A 24820-nucleotide genomic window follows, 5' to 3' on the forward strand; every position below is an offset into this window, starting at 1 on the left:
TTGTGTGTTTGTCATGGCAGCCACAATATCAACAACTGCCATTGTTTTGGCACAACTTTGAAACCATGAAAACACCAGAAATGTCACTTTGGCAGAGTTTTTAGGGGCAGACTGGCATCAGCAGAGGTGAAGACTTTGTTTTAAATTGGATCTGATAGTAACTTACTCTGCCTCTGTTGCCTTTATGTACATAAGAGACTCACAATTATCCACTAAAATGAAAGTGCAGGCGTGGCAGGGGTTTGGAGCTTTGCGTGGCAAACTCTACAGCGCACACATACCTTCAAAGCCAAATGTCATGTCTGGTGCAGTGATATGGTTACAAGCTGAAGACGAAGCCAACCAGACATAACAATGAATGGCAGTGGTGACTGTCGTTAACATTCTGCTGAGTCAAGCACAGCCGCCGTAGAAAACACAGCTGAGCCACCCGGCTAGGACATAACTCAAGATGACTGAGGTATGAGGTGCGCGTCCGTGTGCGTGCGTGCATGTGTGCATGCAGGGAGTATTTTAAAAGGTTTGCATCGACAGGCAAACAAGATAATTAATTTCTCCCTTTCACCTGAATGCTTTCATTTTATTTTCATTTATTTGCCTTTCTCTCCCTTCATGGCTACATTCACATGACAAAGTAAATCCTACGAGAAGCGACTTGTGGCTCAGCGCACAAATGCATTTATTTTACGATAGCATAACAAAATGACTAGGAGAGTTTGTGTGTGTGCACTATATGAGATTAATGCATGTGCACCTCCCCTTCCCAATTACAGTGAGTGGAGAAGAGAAACAAGTGGGATGGGGAAGGGGAGCCACGGCAAAGAGGGTGGAAGAAAGGACCGATGTGCCACCATTGGAGAGAAACACAAAAGATGAAGTGAGTCTGTTAGCAGGCTAACTATTTTCTCTCTTTCTTTCTGAGGGCCTCACTTCATCTGTCTTGACTAGGAATGTTTGATTATGTCTCTCCATCTCAGTGGCACCTATTCTCTTCTATCAATTTACTCCAGTAACCCAGTAACTGACTCCTCACTTTCCTTTTCATTGACTTATTTTCTCATTTTGATTACTTTTCTTCATTTCAGCATATCTTTCTCACCCATCTGTGCTCATTCATTTGCTTGTCTATCAATCAAACACCTTTCTTCTCTCCTTATAAAAAGACGAGACGTCCCTGATTATTATCTGTAACCTAATGTCAGTCAAGTCCATTATTGAATGACATGGTAATTCTAGGGCCATATGAAAGAGATTTTGATCTTTTAAAAACACGGGTCTGGTGCTTTCACAAGACACTAAAGGTTCATGAGTCCTTACCCTTATATATCATTGTCTTTTAGCTGAGTTTGAATCTCAGTTAGATTTAGTTAATTTTTTAAGTTAACAATCCTATTTTGATATGACGATGTGTCATTGCACCTTTAAGTGCAACTATTTATCTCATGGCAATTATTTCACATTCATAGAAGAATTAATTAAACACTTCAGGAGGTGGCAGCAGTTTGATGCGATATGTAAGATAGTGCAGAAAAGGTTGGAAATAAAAAAAAGCTCAAATATGACAGTGGAAAGAGGACAACTGTTTTAAGTTGTAGAATCATGAACTGGTGGTTCTTTGGTGGAGAGTAAGGCTGAATGATTAACCTTAAACGCATCAATGTTGAGGTTTTCACTCCTGCGATAACCTAACTGCAGATGCAGAGGTTTTTCCTTCCGTCTCCATCATTTCAGTGATATACATTTTTACCAATCAGAAAACAAAAAATAATATTATCTGAAAATTTTTTTATTAATATTTCTAAAAAAAATGGAATTTAAAAAATTGAACGTGAAAAAAACAGAATTTGGAAAACAAAAAAATAAGACGGAATTTGGAAAAAATAAAACGCATATGCATTTAAATGTATAAAATATTTTTAAAAATTGTAAATCGAATCGCAACGGCAATATCTGTCGCAATTAGGTTTTTTTGTCAAAATCGGGCAGCTCTAGTGCAGAGGGTGTGAGGATTTGTCTCATTGCAACTGCAAGGTCTCCTTTGACGGTTCTAAAAACATGGAAGTGAGATGTGTATGTGCCTGTGAGTTTCCATCTTGGTGTGATAGCTTTCTGATGGTGATGACAGGAACAACTGTTCAAGATAAATGAAATTGAAGAACAGGATATGAAAGGACAGACAACAAACATTGAAAAGTTGATAGCTAATAAAGTAGGAAATGTAGCGCTTTATTTATCAGCATATTTACAATTTATAGAAGTATATACTACACAGAAGAAATGTCTGTTTGTAGTCTGTTTATGAATACTCACTTCCAGAACTCTGTAAGTTTACCTGCAGGTTACTGATTTAGTATTAATAAAACAATAATTTGCTAATGTTGACCCCATCTTAAAGCAAAAACATTGAGTGTAACTTGGTAAAAGTAATGCTTAATTATCAGTAAAGGTTTTCAGCCATGAGGGACCAGGTAGCATAAGCAACTTGACAAAACTTTAGTATATTTAAAACTATTGCAATTTATGGAGTCCATCACTCTGACTTTATCAAAAACTGTAAAACTTGTTAAACCAATCTCCTCCCACATTTTTTGCTCAATTGACTCCAAACTTGCCACAGCAAAACTTCAGACTGTCTTACACAAATGATCCACACAGATTCATCAAAAATTGAGCCTTCAGTGCATCAACATGTTTGATGCTAAATCTGTAAAATCTTCAATTTTTGATGTCATTGTAGATTAGAGTATGTATGTAAAATATTAGAAATACATGTCAAAAACTTTCGCTTTCATGTGAGCAAATTTGGAGTGAATGCAAAAAATTGTTTTAAACATCAATTTTTAACTCTATGAAGCCAATAAATCATTGTTTAAAAACTAATTACAAACATTTCCATGCTGGCAAGATGCAATTTGTGTTTTTTGGGATTTTTGTCTTAATAACTGAATTTTTGCCAGATGTTTGAAATCTGCCTTTAAATGCTTACAGCTGCCGTCTTGCACACAGGTGACTGGCTTTGTCAATTGTTATAAGCTATACCTGTCAAAATGTCACAGTATTCTTGGGCAAAACTCTAAACTCTAAGCTGCTCTAAATGGTCGACTAGCACCTTGCATGGCAGCTCTGTCCCATTACTTCATAATGAAAGATGTATTTAAATCTAGTCCATTTTATCATTTACTCTGAAATGTGAAGCATGTTTGTAAAGTTATTAATTCCTCAGCAGTGTTTATATTAGGTCCACATTTTCTGTATCATTGTTTTATTTATTACAATGGACAACACAAGCATGTTTGCTGGAGCTATTTCTGACGTGTCTGAAACTTATTGTGAGCTCCTGTTGTATATCAGAGCAGCCACAGCCGGCCACCAATTTAGTTGAGAACACAGACCTACACCTTCCTACTGGTCTGTGTGGAGTTGAATTGTGTGCCTTCTTGTGCCTAATCAAGGTCTGAGATGAGATTGCTGCAGAGGCTATTGTCACAAGGATTTAGACTTTTGCCTCTGGCAGACGACGTCTCATGGCTGTTTTGATGTTGTTCTGGTGGAGGTGCAATCTGCACTCTGTGGTCACACTATAGACTGGAATTACAAGCACCACTACAGCCAACATTTAAAAGCAGGGAACATTTCTCAAAGTGAAGTGATAAGAAGTCTGCAATCTTGATCCCATAACCATAAGCACTCACTTCGAGGGTAGGAAATCCACATAACTAAATAATATGCTCACTTGCCACCATGTGGTCAGGTATTTTGCTTTGCCCTATAGACACCATGTTGCTTTCATTAAAGAATCAGAATTATTTGCTCCAGCTTACAGGGTTTGTAGATCTTCAATTTTTGGTCCCAATGTAAATCTAATGTCTGAAAACTAAAGGGTAATAGCTTTTTGGCTGTGATAATAAAGGTTTAAAATTGTTTGTAAAATGCTGATGTCATCTGATCAGAAATAGAAAAGCTTTGCAACACGAGCACACAGCTGTCTACAGACACAGGGCATCATAGTGTTAGTGTGACTAACACCTCTATGTTAAGCAGCAAGTTTCTGCAGAAGAAATACATGTCACTGCATCTTGAACACTCAAACACACTGTGCTGAGGTTCAGCCACAATCTCCATAGAGCTGCCTGGCTCCTCACAGATGTATGTTCACCTCTACCATGGATCAAAGGACTGATCTAAAACCCCCTGACCAGATACCTGCTCTCTCTCACACACACACACACGCACACACGCACGCACACACACACAAAGTCAGCTAGTTCTTCCTGCCTGTGTATGGATCAGATCAAAAACTTTTTTTTACTCCTGCAGTGAGTCTGCACTATAAATCTTCATTGGCAGGTGTTCACAGCACACACCCTTATGTTTAAACATACAAGCCCACACACAACCGCTGCCACCTTCCGAACCACTTGTAGCAGATGAAATACATCAAAGTGATGATACACACCTGCAGCAAAGTAAAGAACAATTCAGTTAAACAAGTAAATAACGCTGCGATCACACACACACACACTATCACGTTCGCTCAACACAGCCCTCAGTAAAAGTCTGACTGCTCTTCCACTATGCAAATAGTTTGTGGCTTCACTGCATGAAAACAGAGGTAAAAAAAGCCAAGTGTGTTGGTAGGGTGTGTGGGGAAGAATCACTCGACACCCTGTGGATGCTTCCCAAAAAATGACAAAACTTAAAATCACAACATAAAAAAAGTGTAATAAAGACTAGTTTTGTCAAAAAACTCGATACTGAATAAAATATCAAAACCAAAAAAGTGAGTATCGGATACGATACTTGACAGAGTATCAATTTTTTTTCTTTTTCTTTTTTTTTAACACACTGCCTCATCATAACACTGAGTTAGCTCATTTTGGCACGGCTGCAGCATGGCTAGTGCTGCTGCTGGGGGGCCTGCGCAACCAGTTTTAGTCAAAAATGAGAAGGAAAAGTATTTTGCATATCAAGCAAACGCCGAAGGGAAAGCAACAGATTTCGACAGGCCTGTATGCAAGCAATGCTTCAAAGTGGTGGCAACAAAGTCCAGTAGCATTGTAAAGCATCTGAAAGACCAACAATGTGGTCTCTATGAGGAATTTCAAAAGGTCAGTAAAGCTCCCCTTATCATGAACGTTTACCCAACCGGTGGCATACATTAATGTTAGACATTTAACAATTACCCGATAGCCATATTAGCCGTCTCGTATTACACTAGCGGCTATGGCTATTAATAAAACAACCAACGTTAATGTGGGAGCTCAGCAGCAAACGTAAACAGTCCTGCCCGTCTGTAACATAAACAGACTATGTTTAATTAAAGGACAAATCAATTATTTTTGTCTGAAAATGTTATGTTTCTCTTCAAGTCCCAGAATGAAGCTGAGAATAGTGGACCAGCAGCTACTAGACAGAAACCATGGCAGCCTCAGACTCAGCCTACCCTACCAGCCCTTTCTGACCGGCAAAGAAAATATGCAGCCAAGTCACCAGAAGCACAAAAAATAAACTGGGCAGTAGCTGAATACTTGAGCATACTCATTTTTGAGCCTATTTAAATACTTGTACTATGATCACAACAGTTGTTTTTAAATTTGGCACATTGTTCTTAAAAATGTTTAATAGTATTTGTTTTGCACTATGTAGTTAAAAAAAAGTTATTAAAGTTTAATTAAAACAATTTAATAGTTTTGTTGTTTACAAGTGTTGCACTACATTTCACTTATTTTAAAAAATACTTTGTATACTGTTCATAGTTTGTATTCTCAACTTTATTAAAAGAAATTATGCTTCTACATGTTTTGTCTTTTTTTGCCCCACGGTATCGAAAATGGTATCGAGTATCAAGTTGTTTTCTGAGTATTGGTATCGAGCTTGAAGTTCTAGTATCGTGACAACCCTAATAAAGACGTACGAAAGACAGAGAAAGTGATAAACAGTGAGAAAGAAAAAAATAAATAAAATACGACAGAAACTGCCTGAGGTATGATCCACTGGAAAGTTGCCTGTCGGAATCCTAAAAGTGACTGAAACATTCTGGAGAGTCACTTTATTCACCTCACTGTGAGTCTGCGCCTAAGCCTTCAACTAATCTAGTGCTGCCACTATATGGCTGCCAGTACAAGTCAGGGTTTTAAAGGTTTTTCCCAGGTGTTCACAGAGTGTGCGCGTCTCTCTGATGTATTTCCAGCCACCTGCTACTTTATTTCCACCAGTTGTTCTGAGATTGCCTTCAGAACCCTGAAACCGGCAATTGTACGCCAACTAAACTCTGGCTGCTCTCGCTTTTATTAAATTCAATTTTGGAGATATTAACCCTATTTTATTTTTGACATTATGGAGTACATATCTTAGAAATAGTAATATGCTTCTCATAAGTGCATGTGTGTATGTCAAATTTGCTATCACATCTGCAACATCATAAACAAACATAGACAAATTACTAGCAGACATGCAGAGTAATGGCCCGAAAATTACGTTAACACATGTACCACCTGTAGTGTGGTGTTGAAAAAAATCAATTTGGCGATATATCGCGATATTACGTCATGCGATTCTTGGATCGATTTTATAAAAAAAATGTTTGCCTTAATTTGACCAGGAAAGTCTTTTCCACTGCAGGAGACATTGTAACTATCAAAGAAGTGTTTTTTCTAAAAAGAAAGTACTAAGTTTCTGCATTTATTTGTTGTTCTAGGCATATACCTCAGTTAAGTTGCACTAAAGTCATGTTGCACTAAAGTCAAAGTTGGTTTAAAAGCCACAGGCAGATTGTATGTTACTTTTTATTTTAAATTGTTGGCACATGGCATGTTAAAGCCAATGTTTTGAGTGTAAAATATGCCAGTAAAATATATTTCATACATAATGTTCTCATGAAGGTGTACACATTTACAAATTAGTTGCTTCTTAAGTCATATATATATTAAAAAAAAAATCGTAATAATTGCCATGTACTTTAATATCGGGATATATCGTATTGCAAGTATTGTGACCTATGTATCAGGAAACGAATTGTATCACCAGATGCCAGGCAATACACACCCCTACGAGCTTCCAACAAAAAGATGAGAAAGCAGATTAACGCAAAATGCCTCCATTTAATATATTTTAGTAATGTTTTCTATTTACACTGGGGCTGAGTGGGATCTCTCTCCAGTTTAATCCCACACTCCAAAAACGTGCATCTAAAGTCGTAAACAGACCATAGGAGTCGATATCGCTATCTGCAATTGGATGACAACCCATTCAAGGTGTGATATGCCTCACACTCTGAGTAAGGTCACATTTAAGATCAATCACAACCTTGATCAGGATAAAGAATACATAATTTAGATAGATGTGCATTGTTATACTGCTTTGGCACTTGAACTAAAGAAATCCTGTATTATTTATAATGTGCAACACACACTCTCCCAACACATTTGCCACTATAAAACAACATGATAACTCCCTTCAAAGTTCTGTTATAGCTGTCTGCTTTTTTAGCAATTTATGTACAACTACAGTATTTATCTAGTACAAATAGAAAAAAGTAGGTTTAGAAAAGAAAATATTAAAAAGAAAGGGGAAATAAATTGTTTAATATATTTAAACTTGTGACATCCATCTATCCATTTTCTATTCAGGTTCATGACAGTCTGCTGGTGCCTATTTCCAGCTCATAATGGGTGTAAGGTGGGATACGCCCTGTATGGGACGCCTGCCAGTAGGGATTAGGATTACAAAGGTAATTATCTAGTTTGCGCTGTCAATATTATGTTTGAACATGCTTTATTATCAAATTGCAGGAAAAAAACTTGAAAAGGAGTTGTGGAAGCAAATCAGGAATTTGATTGTGACTGTGAATTGTCATTATAGTGTTTTTAGTCTGTGGATATGTCTGGATTTTCTTTCACAGTTAGAAATCATTGAAAATTGACAGTGATTACTGTCTAAAAAATTTGATTTAGGCAATGTCTGGAATTTTATCAAAGTGTCAGCCAGAGTGAACTCACAACACTTCCAGATGATACCTGTCCAGTTCCTTAAATGAGTCAGAATATATTTCAGTGCTCTGCTCCCTGCTCTGGATAAGTGGGTGTACAATAAAGAATGAAGGGTTTCAGCTATCCTCCCAGGCCAAAATCATTGTGCTTATGATGAACAAGGTAAGTATCAGGAGCCCTTCAGAACTTATTCGTGACTGTGAAATAATAATGTTGAATTTAGTGAAACTAAATCAAGGAACAAAGCACTTTTCACAAACAGCGATTTCAGACGCCACCAGAGTAATTATTGCATAATCAAAGGATAATTCTCACCGGCCTATCTACGTTTTTTCTTTTATTTCTCAAGTACTGTTGTGTATAACTTTACAGTGATCACACGATTTAAAATACTGAGTGTCATTAACACCCTCTGACTCACTGTTGAATCCTGCCAGTTTTAAATGCTACCTCACTTCAACCAGTCCCTCCAGGATTTCACAACCAATCTGTGATTGCTGCCTAAAACACAGGATTTTGCAACATTTAGTTTTATTTTTCTTAAATGCAGCAACAATTTCAACATTTTAAGGTTGTATTGTTTTTCATAATTCTGCATTAACAGGCCAATTTGCAAAAAAATAAAAAATAAATGAACTAGTTGGCTTTGAAGTCTTTAATAGAAGAGGGCTCAGAACTACAACAAATTAATAAGATATGGATATTTGTAATATTTCTTGTGCGTCTCTAAGGCAAATAATTTCCCCCTGGAATAAATAAAGTATTTCTGATTCTGATCATTTCTATTACATTTTAAAGGTTTTCAGCGCAGACACAGATTAAGTGGTTGTTTAAGTGTTGGCAACAAAAAGAAAATTCCTCAAATCACTACATGGTACTTTTACTGTAAGAACCTCCTCAACGCAGGATTGACATATGCGCCAAAAATGGATTGGTTTGCATTATAACAAATATGTATTACATACAATTTTTTATATGTATATTCAACATCAGAGTTAGGGCTGTCCCGATCCCATATTGATATCGGATATTGGTCCAATATCTGCCAGAAAACAAATATCGGATTTTATCAAACTGCATCTAAAATCTCCGATATATATTATATCATATTTATTCAATTGTAAAATACTGTAGATATTATGTTGAAGGTTAAAATGTATGTAACCAATTGGTTATTAATAAATGGGTCAGTTTTTCTCATACCTACTGTTGCTGACTTTTGTTCTCTGTTTGAGTGACATCACTTAATTAGATAGATAGATAGATAGATAGATAGATAGATAGATAGATAGATAGATAGATAGATAAATTAAGAAGTTAAAAACACATAAATAAGCAATAAATACATAACAGTCCAAGAGAAGTTAAGACACTGCAAGACAATGTTCAAGACATTTCCCTCTCTCCTCCTCTGCTCAGCCTTTTCTAACATTACATAATAAGTTATAAAAGTATGTATGATTTGTGATGATATTGTATCAGATCGATATCAACCAATACTTAAGGCTGCAATATCGGTATCGTATCGGAAATGAAAAAGCTGTATTGAGACATCCCTAATCAGAGTACCACAATAAAAACATTTTTTCTGGTCTCTTCATCTATAAACTGGTCCTCCCTGAGCCTGCCAAGAACGAGGAAAACAAGTAATCCCTGCATGGTCTCTGCAGCCCACCCACTGGTAATATGTCGCTCCTACAAGATCTTCAGATTCAGAGCCTGTTATGAAGTAACCAAAAGAGTCATTTTCATAGACCAACCTCCTCTGAACAGTGATAGAAGTCTTTGTGACACAATGTGATGCGGCGGTTGGACAAAACAGTAGACCATCACCTTGAATTGACTATTCCTCTTCAGAAGAGGAGATGATGACAAAGCGACTTAGCCACTTCGGTAAGCGTTTGAAGTGTTTGAACTCCTCTGCTGCTGGTGCTGCTACTGCTCTGGTTCTGCAGACATACTGTATACTGCAGGTGCGCGACACACACTTCATGAAACAGTGTTTTTCTGCCTCACAATCACAATAGCCGCTTAAATAGCCATGTGTTTTACTGTAATGTGCAGTTTTTTAAGAGTGTGTGGATAGCGTCTCCAGACACACCTACTCATGAATATGCATAAGTAGGCCGCAAATCAGCCCGTTGTTAGAATTGCTCAGGACGTCACTTTTCAGAGGGCTAAAACTCCACAAAACAGGCGAGTTTGGGAAAATAAACCTCAAATACTATGTTGTTGGGGTTCTTAGAACAAATGGAGATGGGTGAAAAATAACATAATTTAGGACCTTTAATAGTAAATGTCCAGTTTGTGTCAGTGATGTGTCTGCAGGTTGTTTCTGGAGCATGTGTGGTATGAAATGTTTAATTGTTCAGTCTTTACTTTGCTCTGGAACTTTCCATCACATTAAAATGTAACCAAACACTCACTTTTGTCATCTTTACAGCGTGTGTAGGACCAAGTCTCTCACGTTATCATTTTTCCCTCCATTCTGGCTTCTGTTCTGTGCCCTGCTCAGAATATATGACCTGCTCACCATACTGTGGGTGTAGCCCCTCCCCTCCACTATATTGACCAATTATCATATAATGTTGTATACACACGTATTGTACTCAGGTCTACTGTGTTCAGGGAGACAGCCCACATGCAGAGCTGTTACCAGCGAGGTAACCTTGAAATAAAATAAAAACACTTTTATTTGGATTGAGTGTCTTGTCATCCTTCAGTCCCTGTTTGATCAAATATTAGCTTTGTTTAAGAACATTAATCAATAATAGAACTATTGTATCAGTGGAAGGCTGTCTTGCATGGATGACATTTTTAAAAATACATAAATAGTTCTATCCTTTTCATTTTTGACAAGACATTTTGTAACCAGAGTTTCATTTTTTATCTGCACCTTTTTTCTTTGCTTTTTTAATGCTTCTTTTTTTTTTTTCAATCACATGCTGCAGGAAAAAAAAACATCATGAAAGGTCGTGTTCACCAAGGAACAGTCAGCCAGAAATAAACTCCAACAGTAGCAATACTACGCACTAAAAATACAATAAGTACAGACTAAGTATATGAACTGTTGAATGGAATTGCAGTGAATATTTGAATGCATTCATGCTGTCTCATTTTAATGAATTGTGTGTATTGTGTTTCCCACTAAAGCCCTGCAGTAAGTTCTGTTCATAGAAAGCTTTTGGTGTTCAGCCATTGTTCACTTGCAGGTCCTGCCTGTTTCAGTTAGAAGTGTGGGAGAAAAGAAAGTGTATGTGTTGTCTGCAGTAGACCCACAGTGGGAAAGAAAACCTGAATTTACTAGCAAATTGTTAAACATGTCAGACTACTTGGTTCCACAATTACCACCAATTAACAATTCAAGAAACAGTTATTATATCTAATCAATCATTCAACGGGTAAGACACTGCTCTCCAACTGAAATGTTAAAAAGGAAATGTTATTTTTATTATTTAGATTTCGAGATGAGCCCCAAAAACTGTTGTGTGATTTTGTGGAGACAAACTCAGAGCCAAAGAAGAAAAGTCACATGTGAGCAGGGTTTATTATCAAAGTTGTAGAGGGAGACAAACAGGCCTGGAGCTCAGTAGCTTCACCAAATGTGATCAGGGTTTCACTACAAATCTGCTGGTTTCTTACACATTTAGGAGTGTAAAGTTGCTGATAACAGCAACCAAACCCTGTTGAAGTCACCAGGTGCAAAGACCTTGAGTAGATTTTATCGAGTGTACTGCAGCTACTGGAGCCAGCCTGTGCTGCTCAGGGCTTTAAAGTCCCTCTGAACAAAAGAAGCAACAGGTCACAGTTCACAGCTAGAAATATGGAAATAATCTTTCTGGAATTATTTATTTAGAAAGTGTATGGTTAGAAAAACTTGAAAGGATTTATGTGTTTAAATGTATCGGCAGTGCAGTGCAGGTTGCAAGTGGAAGAACATTTGAACTATCTAGATAAATATGTCATGTACTCATTATGTTTATTTTGTATATTCTGGTACAGGTGACTCATCAGTCATCCATACTTCTTGAATAAAGACAGAGGAAGATAGTTACCTGTCTATGACTGATGAGTCACCTTGACTTAAATAAAACAGAATATAAAGTTTATTTTGTGCTTTTTTTTTTTTCTTTTCTCTGATTTAGATTGTTTGATAGAAAGATTGAATTTCCTTATCCAAAAACAGAAGTAGAATCAAATACTTTTAGAAACAATATATAAGTCATAGTTATGGTCTTATGGTCACATATACAGATGTGGTTAAAAAATTGTCACCAAAACAATTATGATAAATCAATCGATAATTTTTCCCTACCCCTATAATTGAATTTGCAAACATTGTTCACCTTCTATTCAAGTCCAAATCTGGTGATTCCTGTAACATTGTATGAACATATAACCATCTAAAAGGATTTTGGCGATCAATGAACGATAATTTTATGGAGCTTAATAAAACTTGATTTTTAAATCTAATCTAGTAGTTACAACAATCTGCACATCTACAAAAATAAAGTCAACATATATTTTTTAAGCTCTGTTTATTGGAGCCAGGGTGACCTGTGTCAACACCTTGGTGTGAGTGGTCAGTTCAAAGTTTGATCATAAGCTAAAAATTGAAGGGTAGTAAGTAGTACTATAGTATGAGACTGTGCTACAAGTTAAATACAACAGTGAACATTAACCCTTCTTTATGTCATCTCCCTGTTATCATTGAGCTTTTCCATTAGCCAGAGGACTTGTAAAAAATAACTGTGCAAATGAATGTCAAATGAATTTCTGTGAATGCAACCATGTCGGAAATGAACTGAATAAATAAATAAATAAATAAATAAAACAAAATTATCTGCACTGCAGCCAGTAGAATGCTATGATCTGACTTTCTGTGACTCTGACCTAATTTGACTTTTAATTAAGCAATGAATTAGAACTTTATTACTATTTTTGAACACAGCCCTCAGGCAAACTGCACTAAAGCTGAACTCATAGGTCATCACATTATTTGATTCAACAAATCAAGTACTTCAAATTAAAGCCAAAAGTCTTCTCCCCTGTATGCCAGAAAGAAGATGTCAGGGTCAGACCACAGGAAGGATGCTTTCCTCTGACAGGGAATTCAATTGGTTGCTTCTTTTATTATATCTACGTATACCACGGCTCTTGCACTGTGCTGCTGTTTATCAGTCTGCACTCTGTTGGCAAATGTTACAGGATAGCTGTCTCCAGACCTTCCAGATAACTAATAAAAATGATGAATGTTTTTACACTTCTGTATTTTCAGTGTTATTGAAAGAAAATAAGAGAGGTTTGCTTTCCATCATGTAAAAAGAAAGGGTTAAAAGGGTTTACAACTTTCTATACAATGACCAATACAATTCTGAAACTTATTTTCTCATAATTTGATAAATCACACAGTAAATGGATATTGCATCCTGTAATATCGCAGTATAAACACCATTTACAGTTTGTTTAGTGGTGAGGGTCACAAGCAGTGTCCTTATTAGAGGTGGGCCGATATATATATCGGCCAGCCGATATATGGACTTTTTTTTTTATTTAGCACTTTATTAAAGGTTAAAAGAAAAAACAAAAAAAAACATTAATTCGGCTGTATGAATATACAACTCCAGCAAAAAGTAATGTGCATGGGAGAGGTAGAAGCCAATTGGCTTACAAATAAAAAGAGGATATAATAGGATAAAGTGTCTGATCAATAGTGCCTGATCAAATATCCTAATCCTATTGTTGTCGTGCTTCACTGCTACTTACCCGTCCTGTACTTTTTGTTTTACTTGGTTGTGTACAGGTATATTTAAAGTTCATAAATGTTAAGAGTTCTATTGGTGTATTTAATTTAATTTCTAATATATACATTTTTATCATATGAATGTTTCAATTGTCTTTCATAATTAATGTGCAACTTTTTTTTTTAATCGGTATCTGCATCGACCTTTGAAAATCCCACATTGGTCAACCTCTAGTCCTTATCCAATATTGATATCGGATATCGGTTCCAGTATCAGATTATATCGACCTGCATCTAAAATCTGATATAAACACTCCTTTGCAAGCAGTCCATCCCAGACTCTGTTGGATCACTTCTAACAAATGGCTCACTTTTTGTCATACCGACTGTTGCTGACTATTATTTTCTTCTTGAGTAATATCACTAAATCAAGCCCTTTCTAACACTGCACACAACTAAATAAGCAATAAAAGTATGTATGTGTCTCGCTAACATCGGATTTAATCAATATCGTTTTTGGCCAAGGCTGCAATATCGGTACCATATCGGAAGTAAAATGTACTGTGTACTTGAGTAGTGCATTATAAAGTACAATCTGATTACACCAACAGATATTTAGTATATCCATCTAAAAAGTGTTTCAAAGCAAATGTTTCCTAACCCAGAAACACAATGCTTATATTTAAAGGGGAAAGATCAAAGAACACTGAGTCAGCATACATATCTACATGGAATACAGCCTGAAGCCAATAGGAAGAAAACAGGCTTGGCTTCCTCAATAGAAGTAAGGACTCTAATTTTCCATTTCAAGGTATAACCATTTCTGCAACAATTATTTACCCATTTCCATTTTGTTTCCATCGCCCTTCCTTATTTAGATGACATTACTGGCTAATAAACTTCCAAAAATTGTATGAAACATGCTAAATAATCGAATCAACTACTGTTATACATTTTTATATGTATATGCTTCAAAAAACTTATGGAAGACATTTTCCACAACCAGAAGCCCATTTTACAGGAAAAATACCATGGAAATGTGTGACACTTAAATGAGGGTTTAGCATGCATCTTATACAGTAGCTCTATCCATTTCATTTCAAGCAAAATAACAGTAACCGGCGAGTCATACCTTAAGTTTTGCACAAAATCCACACGATTTTAAACTAGATCTACAACTTCTGTCAAAATTACTGGGTGACCCACCCATAGAGTTCCATGCATCAGTATCTGACCATCACACAATGCCACACTCCACAAGTGCGTGCACTTAAGTTTAAATAAAGATTTGCAGGAACGAAGTCACTCCTAGAAATACTCATGAGACTCGTAATGACAGAATACAGTAGTAAAGTAAGGTATGAGGTTTTAAAACATAATGAAACAGTAACTAACCTTTCTTTAAATTTCAATATTTACATAGCAGTGATACAAAGTTCTAAAGACCCAAGTGCGTTAATTCTACTTTGTGGTCCTGAGTAATTGTTTCTTTTGTGCCCCTTGGTGAAGAGAATCAAAAAATGATAGGATATTGAAAGAGCAATCTCAAAAAAAAAAAATCAAGAGAAAAAAGAACAAAAGCACGGACAGAGGCAGGGAGAGATAAAAGACATGGTTTAGAGTTCATTTCAAACTTCTGAAGAACATTTTAGTGAGAAATACATCCGAGATAGAACTTTTTACAAGGTGAAGTGCTGCACACTTCCCACACATTTATCACAAGTTGCCTTTGCTGTGTGCTGAAATGACCACATTTGAGTGAACATTAAAGCAGAGTGTATAAAGGGGCAGTCTGACCCCTTAATGACATCAATTAATCACCTAAAAAGCACAAATACCTTATAGCAGAAGTTTGTGCATATGTACGTGTGTGAATAAGGGAGAGCGAGAGAGAGAAAGAGAGAGAGAGCGAATGGATGCACCTGCAAACATTTGCACACCAAGAAAAACACAAACACGTACACACAATTGATTAACTTTCATTAACACTCTCTGGTTGCTTTTAGACCCACCTCTTTGGAGGCTTTAAAAAGAAAACACTTAAGACTGATAGTGGTTTAACATCAGTCTGACACACACACACATTTTACCTCGTAGGCAGCACACACACTATGAAGTCTGCCATCCTGTCAAGACCAAAAACCTGCTTCCCATACCAAGTCTGCGCACACAGGCAGCCACACACACACACACATACATTTACACACCAGTGTGGTGTCTATCCAAAGAAACAGGCACGCACACACTCACTGCACAATGTGTCAGGTGGCTGTGGAAACCCAGTGATTTGTTCCTCCTGACAGACAGGAAATAAGGGAGTCAACCAGGGACCTCACTTCCTTTAAACCTGACTAAGCTGACATCTAGCAGGAATCCAAACACACATGCACACACTTTCACACAGTCCTATCTACTGTTTGGCTTCCCTCCACTGATACGCACTGCCACATACATAAACAAACACACTCATTCAGAATTCAGACTGAAAAGTCTCTTCTGAGGCCTGCAAAGATTCAAATACTGGATTAGGATTGTGTATGTGGACAAAGAAAGAACAAGAAGAAATGTATTCTCCTAGCTCGATTGAAAAAAATACATCAAAATGTTTGGGTTGCATGCTCAAATAAACAGAAAACAGCCTTTAACTAACGTTGCAGCTATCAAATGTTTTTTGTAATCGAGTATTCTGTTGCGTAGCGGATAAATTACACTTATGTGTTTGGAAACAACTATTATAAATACCTTATTGTGGTAATACCACAATGTTATATAGCACTTTTTTGGGGACTCAAAGTAGCTTTACAGAATATAGAAAAATAAAAATAAAATAAAAAATAAAGAAATAACAATGAAAGTAAAAAAAGGGTTAAGAAAAGCAAGTTTAAAAAGGTGGGTTTTATGGAGTGTTTTAAAGTTCTGTAATGAGTCTGGGAGTGAATTCCTGGGGGTGGGGGCAGCGGCAGCAAAGGCTCGGTCCCCCAAGGTTGGGTGCTTAGTGCGGGTGATGGGTGTAAGGAGGTGGCGGATGAGGAAGTAGGGGCCAGGTTATGGAGTGACTTGTAGGTGAGGAGGAGGAGCTTGTCGTGAATGCAATATTGTAATTGTATTGGAAACTTATGTGAGTAAGATTTCAGTGCCTTTGCCCTCTTGTTACTTATGCCTCATCACTATTAACTCATAATATAGGCTAAAATGCATTACCCTGTAGAGGCTCCAACTCCGAGTCCACTTGGAGAAGTGGCATTCAAGTGAGGATGTTTTCTTTCGAGATGCTGCTGCATTGTGGAAGTACCGTTATGGTAGGCTAGATCCATCTTACAGTACCTACACTGGACCACGTTCTCCGCCTTGCGAAGTGTAAAATGGTCCCAAGCTTTAGACATTTTCTGTCTTTTTCACACTCCATCGGTATCCACATCTTCTGCCATTGCCAGAGAGAAAATGATGTGCGTCAATATATTCAGTCCGAGTGAAACATGATGTCGCCAGAGACCATCTACAAAGCGGCAGTGATACGATAGTAGAGCCATTAAAAGTAAACAGACTTTGGTGGCATGAATTAAACGTGTCTCGATAGCTGTAAGTGCCGCTTACCTTCAATCAATGAGACAGACGGATCTGAATAGAAAAAGTGGCAACCATTTTCTTTCCATACATAAAACAGGAAACCTCCCTAGCCCCAAGAGGGCGCTCCAGGGTAGCGCGTGGATAAAACCACTACTCTAACAAAACGAAGCCTCGAGGCAGAGAATTTGCCTTGAGGCTTTTTTGTTATCGAATTATTCGAGTTATTCGAGGAATTGTTTCAGTCCTACCTTTAACACAAGTTAATTTAGTGGAATATTAATAATATTTTGTCTCAATGATAAGTAGAAGACTATCAACAGAGTCACAGCAAAAACACCCCAAGCACCTTTAAGATGGAGTCAGGAAAACGCAAAGCCCAAAATCTAATACAGACAACTGTTCATGTCTACATTTATTGTCACCATTGGTAATGTCAGTGTTATTGTCGTAGTGTGTGAAATCCAGCACGCAACTCTTCCCGATTGGTGCATTGACCTCACATTCAGAACTTTCTCCACCCTGAAGCGCGCTATCCAATCGTCCTATACCTGACCTCAATTCACTTGACCATGCCCAGTGGTCCAATCAGCGGCGAGTTGTGGCCCAGCCAAGCCAATGGCAGGTGTCAGATCAAACCCGGTCACCCAGTGACAGATTCACTAAGTGGGTCAAGCAGCATTGCAGTAGAATCCCTTTCTTAGCCCTGCCGGGAAAGATCGAGACTTCCGTCTTAGGAGGAGAAAGTCCTGAGAGCATCACTGACTGTGACATGCAGTGACAGCCAGAAGTACAATGGTTTAACAGCTGAGAGCTTCAAACCACATTTTTATGCAATTACCTTGGGCAAGGTTAGCAATAATGACCGCCAGCAGCATTTTTCATTAAACTTCGGCTACTTATGGGCCATTATCATTACCCACATCAGAATCAGGGACAAAAATCATTCTCCACATACCATAAAGCTAATGATCCAGCAGATTTTTTTCTAGATGAGACATTTTTATGTTTTAAAGTCTTTTAAACCGTAAAGGACTGCAGCGAAGACCAAGTTTTACAAAATGTTCATAAGACTAAAATAAAACAGAAACAGAAAGATAAGGTGTCCTGACTGTCTGTTGGTCATGCCTGTGTAATACAACTGACTGTGACCCATGCATGACTTCCCTCTCAATATAAAGTGCACAACAGGGCTCTGTCTGAGTCCATGCTTAAAATGGAAATCAGTCAAACAGCTGTGGAGCAGAACCCGCTCAGTGACAGCCAGGGAAGGTGGGGGTGGAGTGACTGCGGCGCTGGTGCTGTGGGGTGCAGTGAGATAAGTTATGAATAAAGAGGCGAGGGTGGAGAGGTGAGCAGATGAGAGGTGGAGGAGGAGAGAGAGAGACGGTAAAATGCTGCCGTCACTTAAACTCTAAAATGAAAGATCGATGAGCTTATTTAAATGTGCTGCTAGAAACGAGCATTGGCTCATATAAACCCGTGCATTTATGAGGAGGGGTGCGGGCATCGATTGACTGAGAGAAGATGGGCGAGGGAGGGGGAGAGAGAAAGGCAGGGGAGCAAGAGAGAGAGACGAGGAGAGTTCCGGAGGATCAGCTTGGCTCATGAATTTCATCCTTTTCCTCTGAAATAAAACATGGTATTAAATGCTGAGGGACAGAGGGGTCGGAAACACCAGGCTTCTACAGCCTTCGATTGGCTGCCTGGCTCAGCTTATCTAATCAATAACACCAACCTCGCCTTCTTTTTGCCCGGGCCACTCACAACAACCTTCTTTGTCCGGAGTCTGACACTAATATCCAACACCCCCCCCCCAACCCACCCTCTACTAAACACCACCACTTCATCCAGGACAGCTGGGAGGGGGTGGGTGGGAACACTGAAGGCAAAGGGTGAGTGGGGGTGTCCTGGGGGGTGCTGGTGAGACCTTGACAAGAATGGGAGGAATGAGGGAGCTGACTCCGCATCCACGGGAGGAAAAGAGGAGAGGGGTTGGGGGGGTGTGGGGGAAAGGAAGGAGGAGAGCAACTTTTGACACACACTGAGGTGTTGTCATACCGTCATCATCGATTGAACTGCGGGCACATCTTTCTGAGTGACAAGCACGTTGCACCAGATTCACCCTCCAACCTTTCTCTCCTCTCCTTGTCTTTCTCCTTCTTCTACCAATGGCCACAATCAGGACTTTATCACCCTCCTCTCAAGCCGTGCTCCTTTTCTCACACTTCACACACAGACACTCTCCTGCTCTTCAAGACACTTTCCCATATTCTCTGTACGATCACAAATAGCACATACCCCCCCACGCCCCCCCAACACACATGCATTCCTATGTCCCCGCCCCCTCCTCTGCATTAACCCCAAAGTCCCACAGCCATACATCGGCCCACCGTGGCCATCTGTGACCCAGAGAAAAGAGTGTGTCAACACCAGCCTGACCTTTTCTCTGTGCTTTGTTTTGCCACACAGAACGCGATCCCTCGAGGAACACATACAACAACACATCAGTGTCTCCATGACATCATCCCAACAGAGCAAACCACAAATACTCCAGCTATGACCAGCAAATCGATACTAAATCAGATGGGATTCTTTGTTGCTATATTAAAGAAGTGCTCCACAAACCAACCAACCTGTGCAGGTAAATCACCCACCCAGCCTACTGATGGACACCTGCCAGCAGCAACAGGGTCAACACTAACGACAACAACTTTGGATTCATACACTCAGTGTGTGGCTGCTTGTTTGTGTAATTGTACCAAATGGAGAAATATAAGCAGGTCATTGACTAGGGGGAGATTATCTCTGCCAGCAAACTGTGACACTAACACTCACTCACCTCCTAATATACAAACCCATCACCTTAATCCTACAATCTATGGATAATCACAACAACAGGGGCCAGCAAATCTCCATGGAAAACTGTTGCTGATTTATTTTACAAACCATGGATGATGTGGAGTTTATTTAAAGCTTATTTAAAATTCAAAAGTAAATGTACGTTCCAGTTTATTGGTGACCATCTGTGTTTAGTCTCATTCTGTCTCCACTGAGACACCAGCGAGTGTCTGAGCTAAAATATATATATATATATATATATATATATATATATACTCCTCGGATCATCTCACACTTGGACACAGATGGGGGCTCAGCTCTTACCTTGTCCGTGCAACATGTGGCAGCAGCTGCTGAAGAACACCAGGAGGAGGAGAGGAAGCCTCTGTGTGGTCCCAGTCCCCGCCATCATCCCCACCACCATCAACATCATCTTCTGTTGGCTCCAGTAGCAAAGACCCCCACAGGATGATCCTTTAAACGCTGGGTTGAGTGGGAGCTTTGTGTGTGTGTGTGTGTGTGTGCAGGTAACTCTTTCCACCAGGTGTTTGCGTATGGGAGCAGCAGGGATATGAGCAGCTCGAAGCACTTCACCTCCTGGGTCGGACTTTCTAAGATCTCCCAAAAAAAAAAAAACTCTACAGGAGAGCAAAAAAATAAATAAAAAATGAAGGAAAATGAAAACAGCTCTCTCACTGGTGTGTCAGTCCGTGCGTAAGAGCAACCGGTGATGTCTCCTGTCCATCTGGATTGATCAACAGCGCAGAAATTAATACATTTGAGTGAGCTTTTACTTATCGGCTTATTCCCCGCTATCTGCTTGTTATGATGTCTTCAATGGGGATTTGTCCCGCTGGTCATTTAGTTATATTTACAATGGAGCGGCTCAAAGCGCATATCTTCCATCCGTGCCCGCTCAGAAATCAATTCACTTAATTGAACCAGTGCATTCCCATGGATTTGATCTGAAAACCATCCGGGAACAGCCTGTGTCCACCGGGCTCCACTTAGTGATCCAGAGCAGGAGAGCCCAGCCAACAGGTTCAAGTTAGTGTGCAGCAGAGAGAGCCGCAGACTCCGAGGACTGAGTCCGAGCTCAAAGTGCGGAACAGAGCCGAAATGTTCCACCGAAACAACACAGCTAAGCGTATTCTCCTCTAAATCCTGCCAGAGAGGAAACACACACTTTAAGAGCGTTTAACCGGCGTCCTCACAGGAGTTTGAGTCCCCGGCTGGAGCTCTTTCTCTTTCAGCCGCTTTCCCTCCGTCCTCCCGGCTGGAGTGCTGCGTCTCTCAGATGAACACCTGCCCTCCTGCTCACACACAGCCACGGAAGGAGAGAGAGCCGCTGTAGAGCCCTAATGAAGCTCTTTAAAACTCTACTATAAATATTCAGGCACCTTTTAATACTATAAATGTGTTGTTCATCGCCTCCTGCTCGCACTCCGTCCCTCGCCGTTACACGCTCCCTCAATCTAAACTTAAAAAAAAAAAGTTACATTTACTATCATCCGTGGCTGGTGATTGGCTGAGCCAGTGCACCCGCTCTTTCTATTGGTCAATCCGAATTTGGAGGCGGGTTCAATAGTGCCGGTACAATTAGAGCGGTGGGTGCGTCCCCTCGCTTTTACTCACAGCATCGTTCACTTTAGGCTCTCATTCTGAACATATAGCGCTGTTACTGGTATCTCAATACTACTAAATACTACATCTTATTCTCTCTCACACACGCAGACACATACACGTGTATGAGAAAGAGGATGGAGCCCCATTTGACATAAAAAAATAATTGTGGCCACAATTAAAAACTAGTGTGTAATATTAGTTCTTTCTTTCTTTCTTTCTTTCTTTCTTTCTTTCTTTCTTTCTTTCTTTCTTTCTTTCTTTCTTACATTTTGCAGTCAAGTTGCATACCTTTGCTACATAAACAAGCCAATAGTCCTATAGGTAAGCTTCTAGAGCTGGAACGATATCTAAAGTTCACGGGGCAATAGACAATAATGGGCTCACAATAATGATATGGGGCGATATTTTTGTATGCATTGTTTTTTTATGCTACAAAAATGATCCTCCATGAGTCTTCAGGGCATCCTATAGTTTGTCTGTAAACAGTGAAGTAAACACATAGCCTACTTGCAAATTTTTGCTAAATACATTTAAAATTTCTATTGAAAAAAAAGATGATGTTTTGAATATATCAAAATGTTATCTCAAAAATGACAGTTTTTACAGCATTGTATATTTTCATGAACATGCTCTCATGTGAACAATTAGAGTCAATGCAAAAATTGCATTCAGTTCACTTAACAAACAAATAAATCATTGTTAAAAACAAATTCCAAAAATCTCCATGCTGTCTGGTTGAAATTTGTGCATTTTGGGATTTTTGTCTTTATTCACTGACTTCCATTGACCTACATATATAATCTTTTACAATCCAACCGTTCACTGCCATTGACGAATATGTACGTCAATTATGTTTTTCAACGAGGGTTGCTAGGAGACACTGTGGCGAGTTCTCCCATGAATATCAGACGTGCACTGTGATGTAGTGACCAACTGGTGCCATGTAGGTGGCAGCACACTGCAACTTTGGATGAAAAATCACTTGTGATGGGCATACAGTATATACTATATAGTCGAGACGAAGTCAAGAGTTGACGAAAGAGAAAGTGGCGCAACAAGAGAAGACGGTGAAGCTCAAGCCGCGCAGATGTGTTGACCTAAGTCGACTATTGAGAGTGTCGCAATTGTGAGAGAAGACGATCAACAACCCGGGCGAAGCAGTGAGACTGTGCGGTAGGAGGAGTATTGCGGGTGTGGGGACTGAGGGGGTGGGGACTTGGAGGAAGGCCAACATACTGTAAGGGCACCATATAACTCTGACTCAGATAGCAAAATAATAATGATTTTTCCATCAAAAGCTCGATCTCAGTGTTGTTTTTGTTGTTTTATAGAAGGAAACAAATGTTAAGATGTTTGAGGTGTCACTAAAGCAAAAAACAGTTGCCTCAAAGTCACTGCTCTGCATAACAGGTTGTTGTTGTTTTTGTGTTTTTTTCTCACAAAAAGCTTGTTTTCTCAGCTTTTTGTTCAGAAACTGGCATTTTGTGTGAAACCTATATTCAACTGCTGATTACGGAAGAACGAAACAAGCTAGAAACAAAACTTTTTTTTACTGATGAAAGTAGAGTCTATTCTTTCAGAATCTGGTTTCAGATTTTACTTAGTCATAGTACCAACATTTCCTGTGGGTCTTAAAAGATCCGTCAAAATGCTCTAAAATGACTGGCAGGGAGGGGGTATCTGTTCTGAAAATGGCTGGCAGTCAATGAGTTGATAAATACATTTCTGACACCCATGTGACAGCTGCGGTCTTGCACACAGGTGCCTGGCTTTGTCAATTAGCTACAGGTGACATTTTTATGTGCTAATTAGCTCAGTGACTTAGACAAGAGGATGCTTTATCATGAAATAGTTGTGATTTCATGATGTGTTTGACTTATTGCTTTATTGACTAATCAATATAGTTGTAGAATTCCTATGAGATAGAAGTTTTAAACGTACTGCAGAGTTGTCTCTTACTAATTACAGTAACTGAGGGATATAGAGCATTGTCTCTTGTGCCAGAAATTGTGAGTTCAAGCCTCAAATGATGTAAAATATACATTAGAATGTCACCATTTTTTTCATCTCCCTTTTCTCTGCTTGTTGCTCAGAATTGCCAGGCACCAAACATTTCCGCGCAGTAGTAATGGTCAGTGCCAGGTGCACACACAAAAAGCAAAAAACAAAACAAAACTGTTTTGTGTTCTAGGACTCAATTTTGTGTATTTTTGTTGTTCTGTTGTGTATTTTTCTGTAAATGTGTACGTTTTTGGCGTCATTCTGTGCGTTTAGTTTGGGAGCCGCACAAATCATACTAAGAACCTCATGCAGCCCCACAGTTGTTAATGTCAGCAGTAAACAAAAACATGTCTTCACACACTCATATACAAAAGGAACTGGTGCCCACACGAAGAGTGAGAAAAAGATTCACACAAACAATTGTTAAAACACACCTCATACACCCTGAGCGAAAAAGAGATTCATGAAATCAAACTCTAAATATAATATATACATATAAAATAGAGAGAAATACGGTCTATCTACCTATTTGTCACACATACACATACACACAATTGGTCCCATGTGCTGGATGAGTCTGCACAGCAGGGATTTAGCGTTCGCCCACACACAGGGCCGTCTTCCCGAAAGGCAACACAGGCGGTCGCCTAGGGCGCCACCTGCTGGAGGGGCTTCAAATTGCACCCACCCCCAAATAATAATAATAATAATAATAATAAATAAATAAATAATTTAAAAAAGTATAATCAACGTGAAACACACCCTTTACAATCATTGTACATGTTTTCTCTTAATTAAATATTAATTTTATACCAGCCTTCTGCCCACATTTATATTTATTTTTATTTCATTCTTGTTCTATTCTATATAATTCTATTTTGTTGTTTGCTCATTGTGTTCTTTGGTTTTATGATTTGTGTTACTCACTAGTAACACCAAACAGGAAAGTATAAATGTCCTTGCACTGAAAATTTTATATTTCATTTTAACTTTTTATTGCACTGTTTTGCATTGCTTTTGGATTTTGCACCATCGTTGTTGTTGTTCCCTCAGGACA

The 24820-nt window shown here is 38.8% G+C and overlaps 1 protein-coding gene across 3 annotated transcripts in view; it reads right to left on the reverse strand.

Moving 5' to 3' along the window:
• Nucleotides 1-21597, reverse strand: part of sdk1b (sidekick cell adhesion molecule 1b) — a 410315-nt gene extending 388718 nt beyond the window's left edge. For all 3 annotated transcript variants that reach the window (XM_028444442.1, XM_028444434.1, XM_028444426.1), the window contains exon 1: nucleotides 20461-21597. In XM_028444442.1, coding sequence (XP_028300243.1) covers nucleotides 20461-20569 — 109 coding nt within the window. In that variant the 5' untranslated portion in view covers nucleotides 20570-21597. The remainder of the gene's footprint in view (nucleotides 1-20460) is intronic.
• Between the last annotated feature and the right edge of the window lie 3223 nt (nucleotides 21598-24820).

Source organism: Gouania willdenowi, chromosome 1, assembly GCF_900634775.1.
Source record: "Gouania willdenowi chromosome 1, fGouWil2.1, whole genome shotgun sequence".
Lineage (NCBI taxonomy): Eukaryota > Metazoa > Chordata > Actinopteri > Blenniiformes > Gobiesocidae > Gouania > Gouania willdenowi.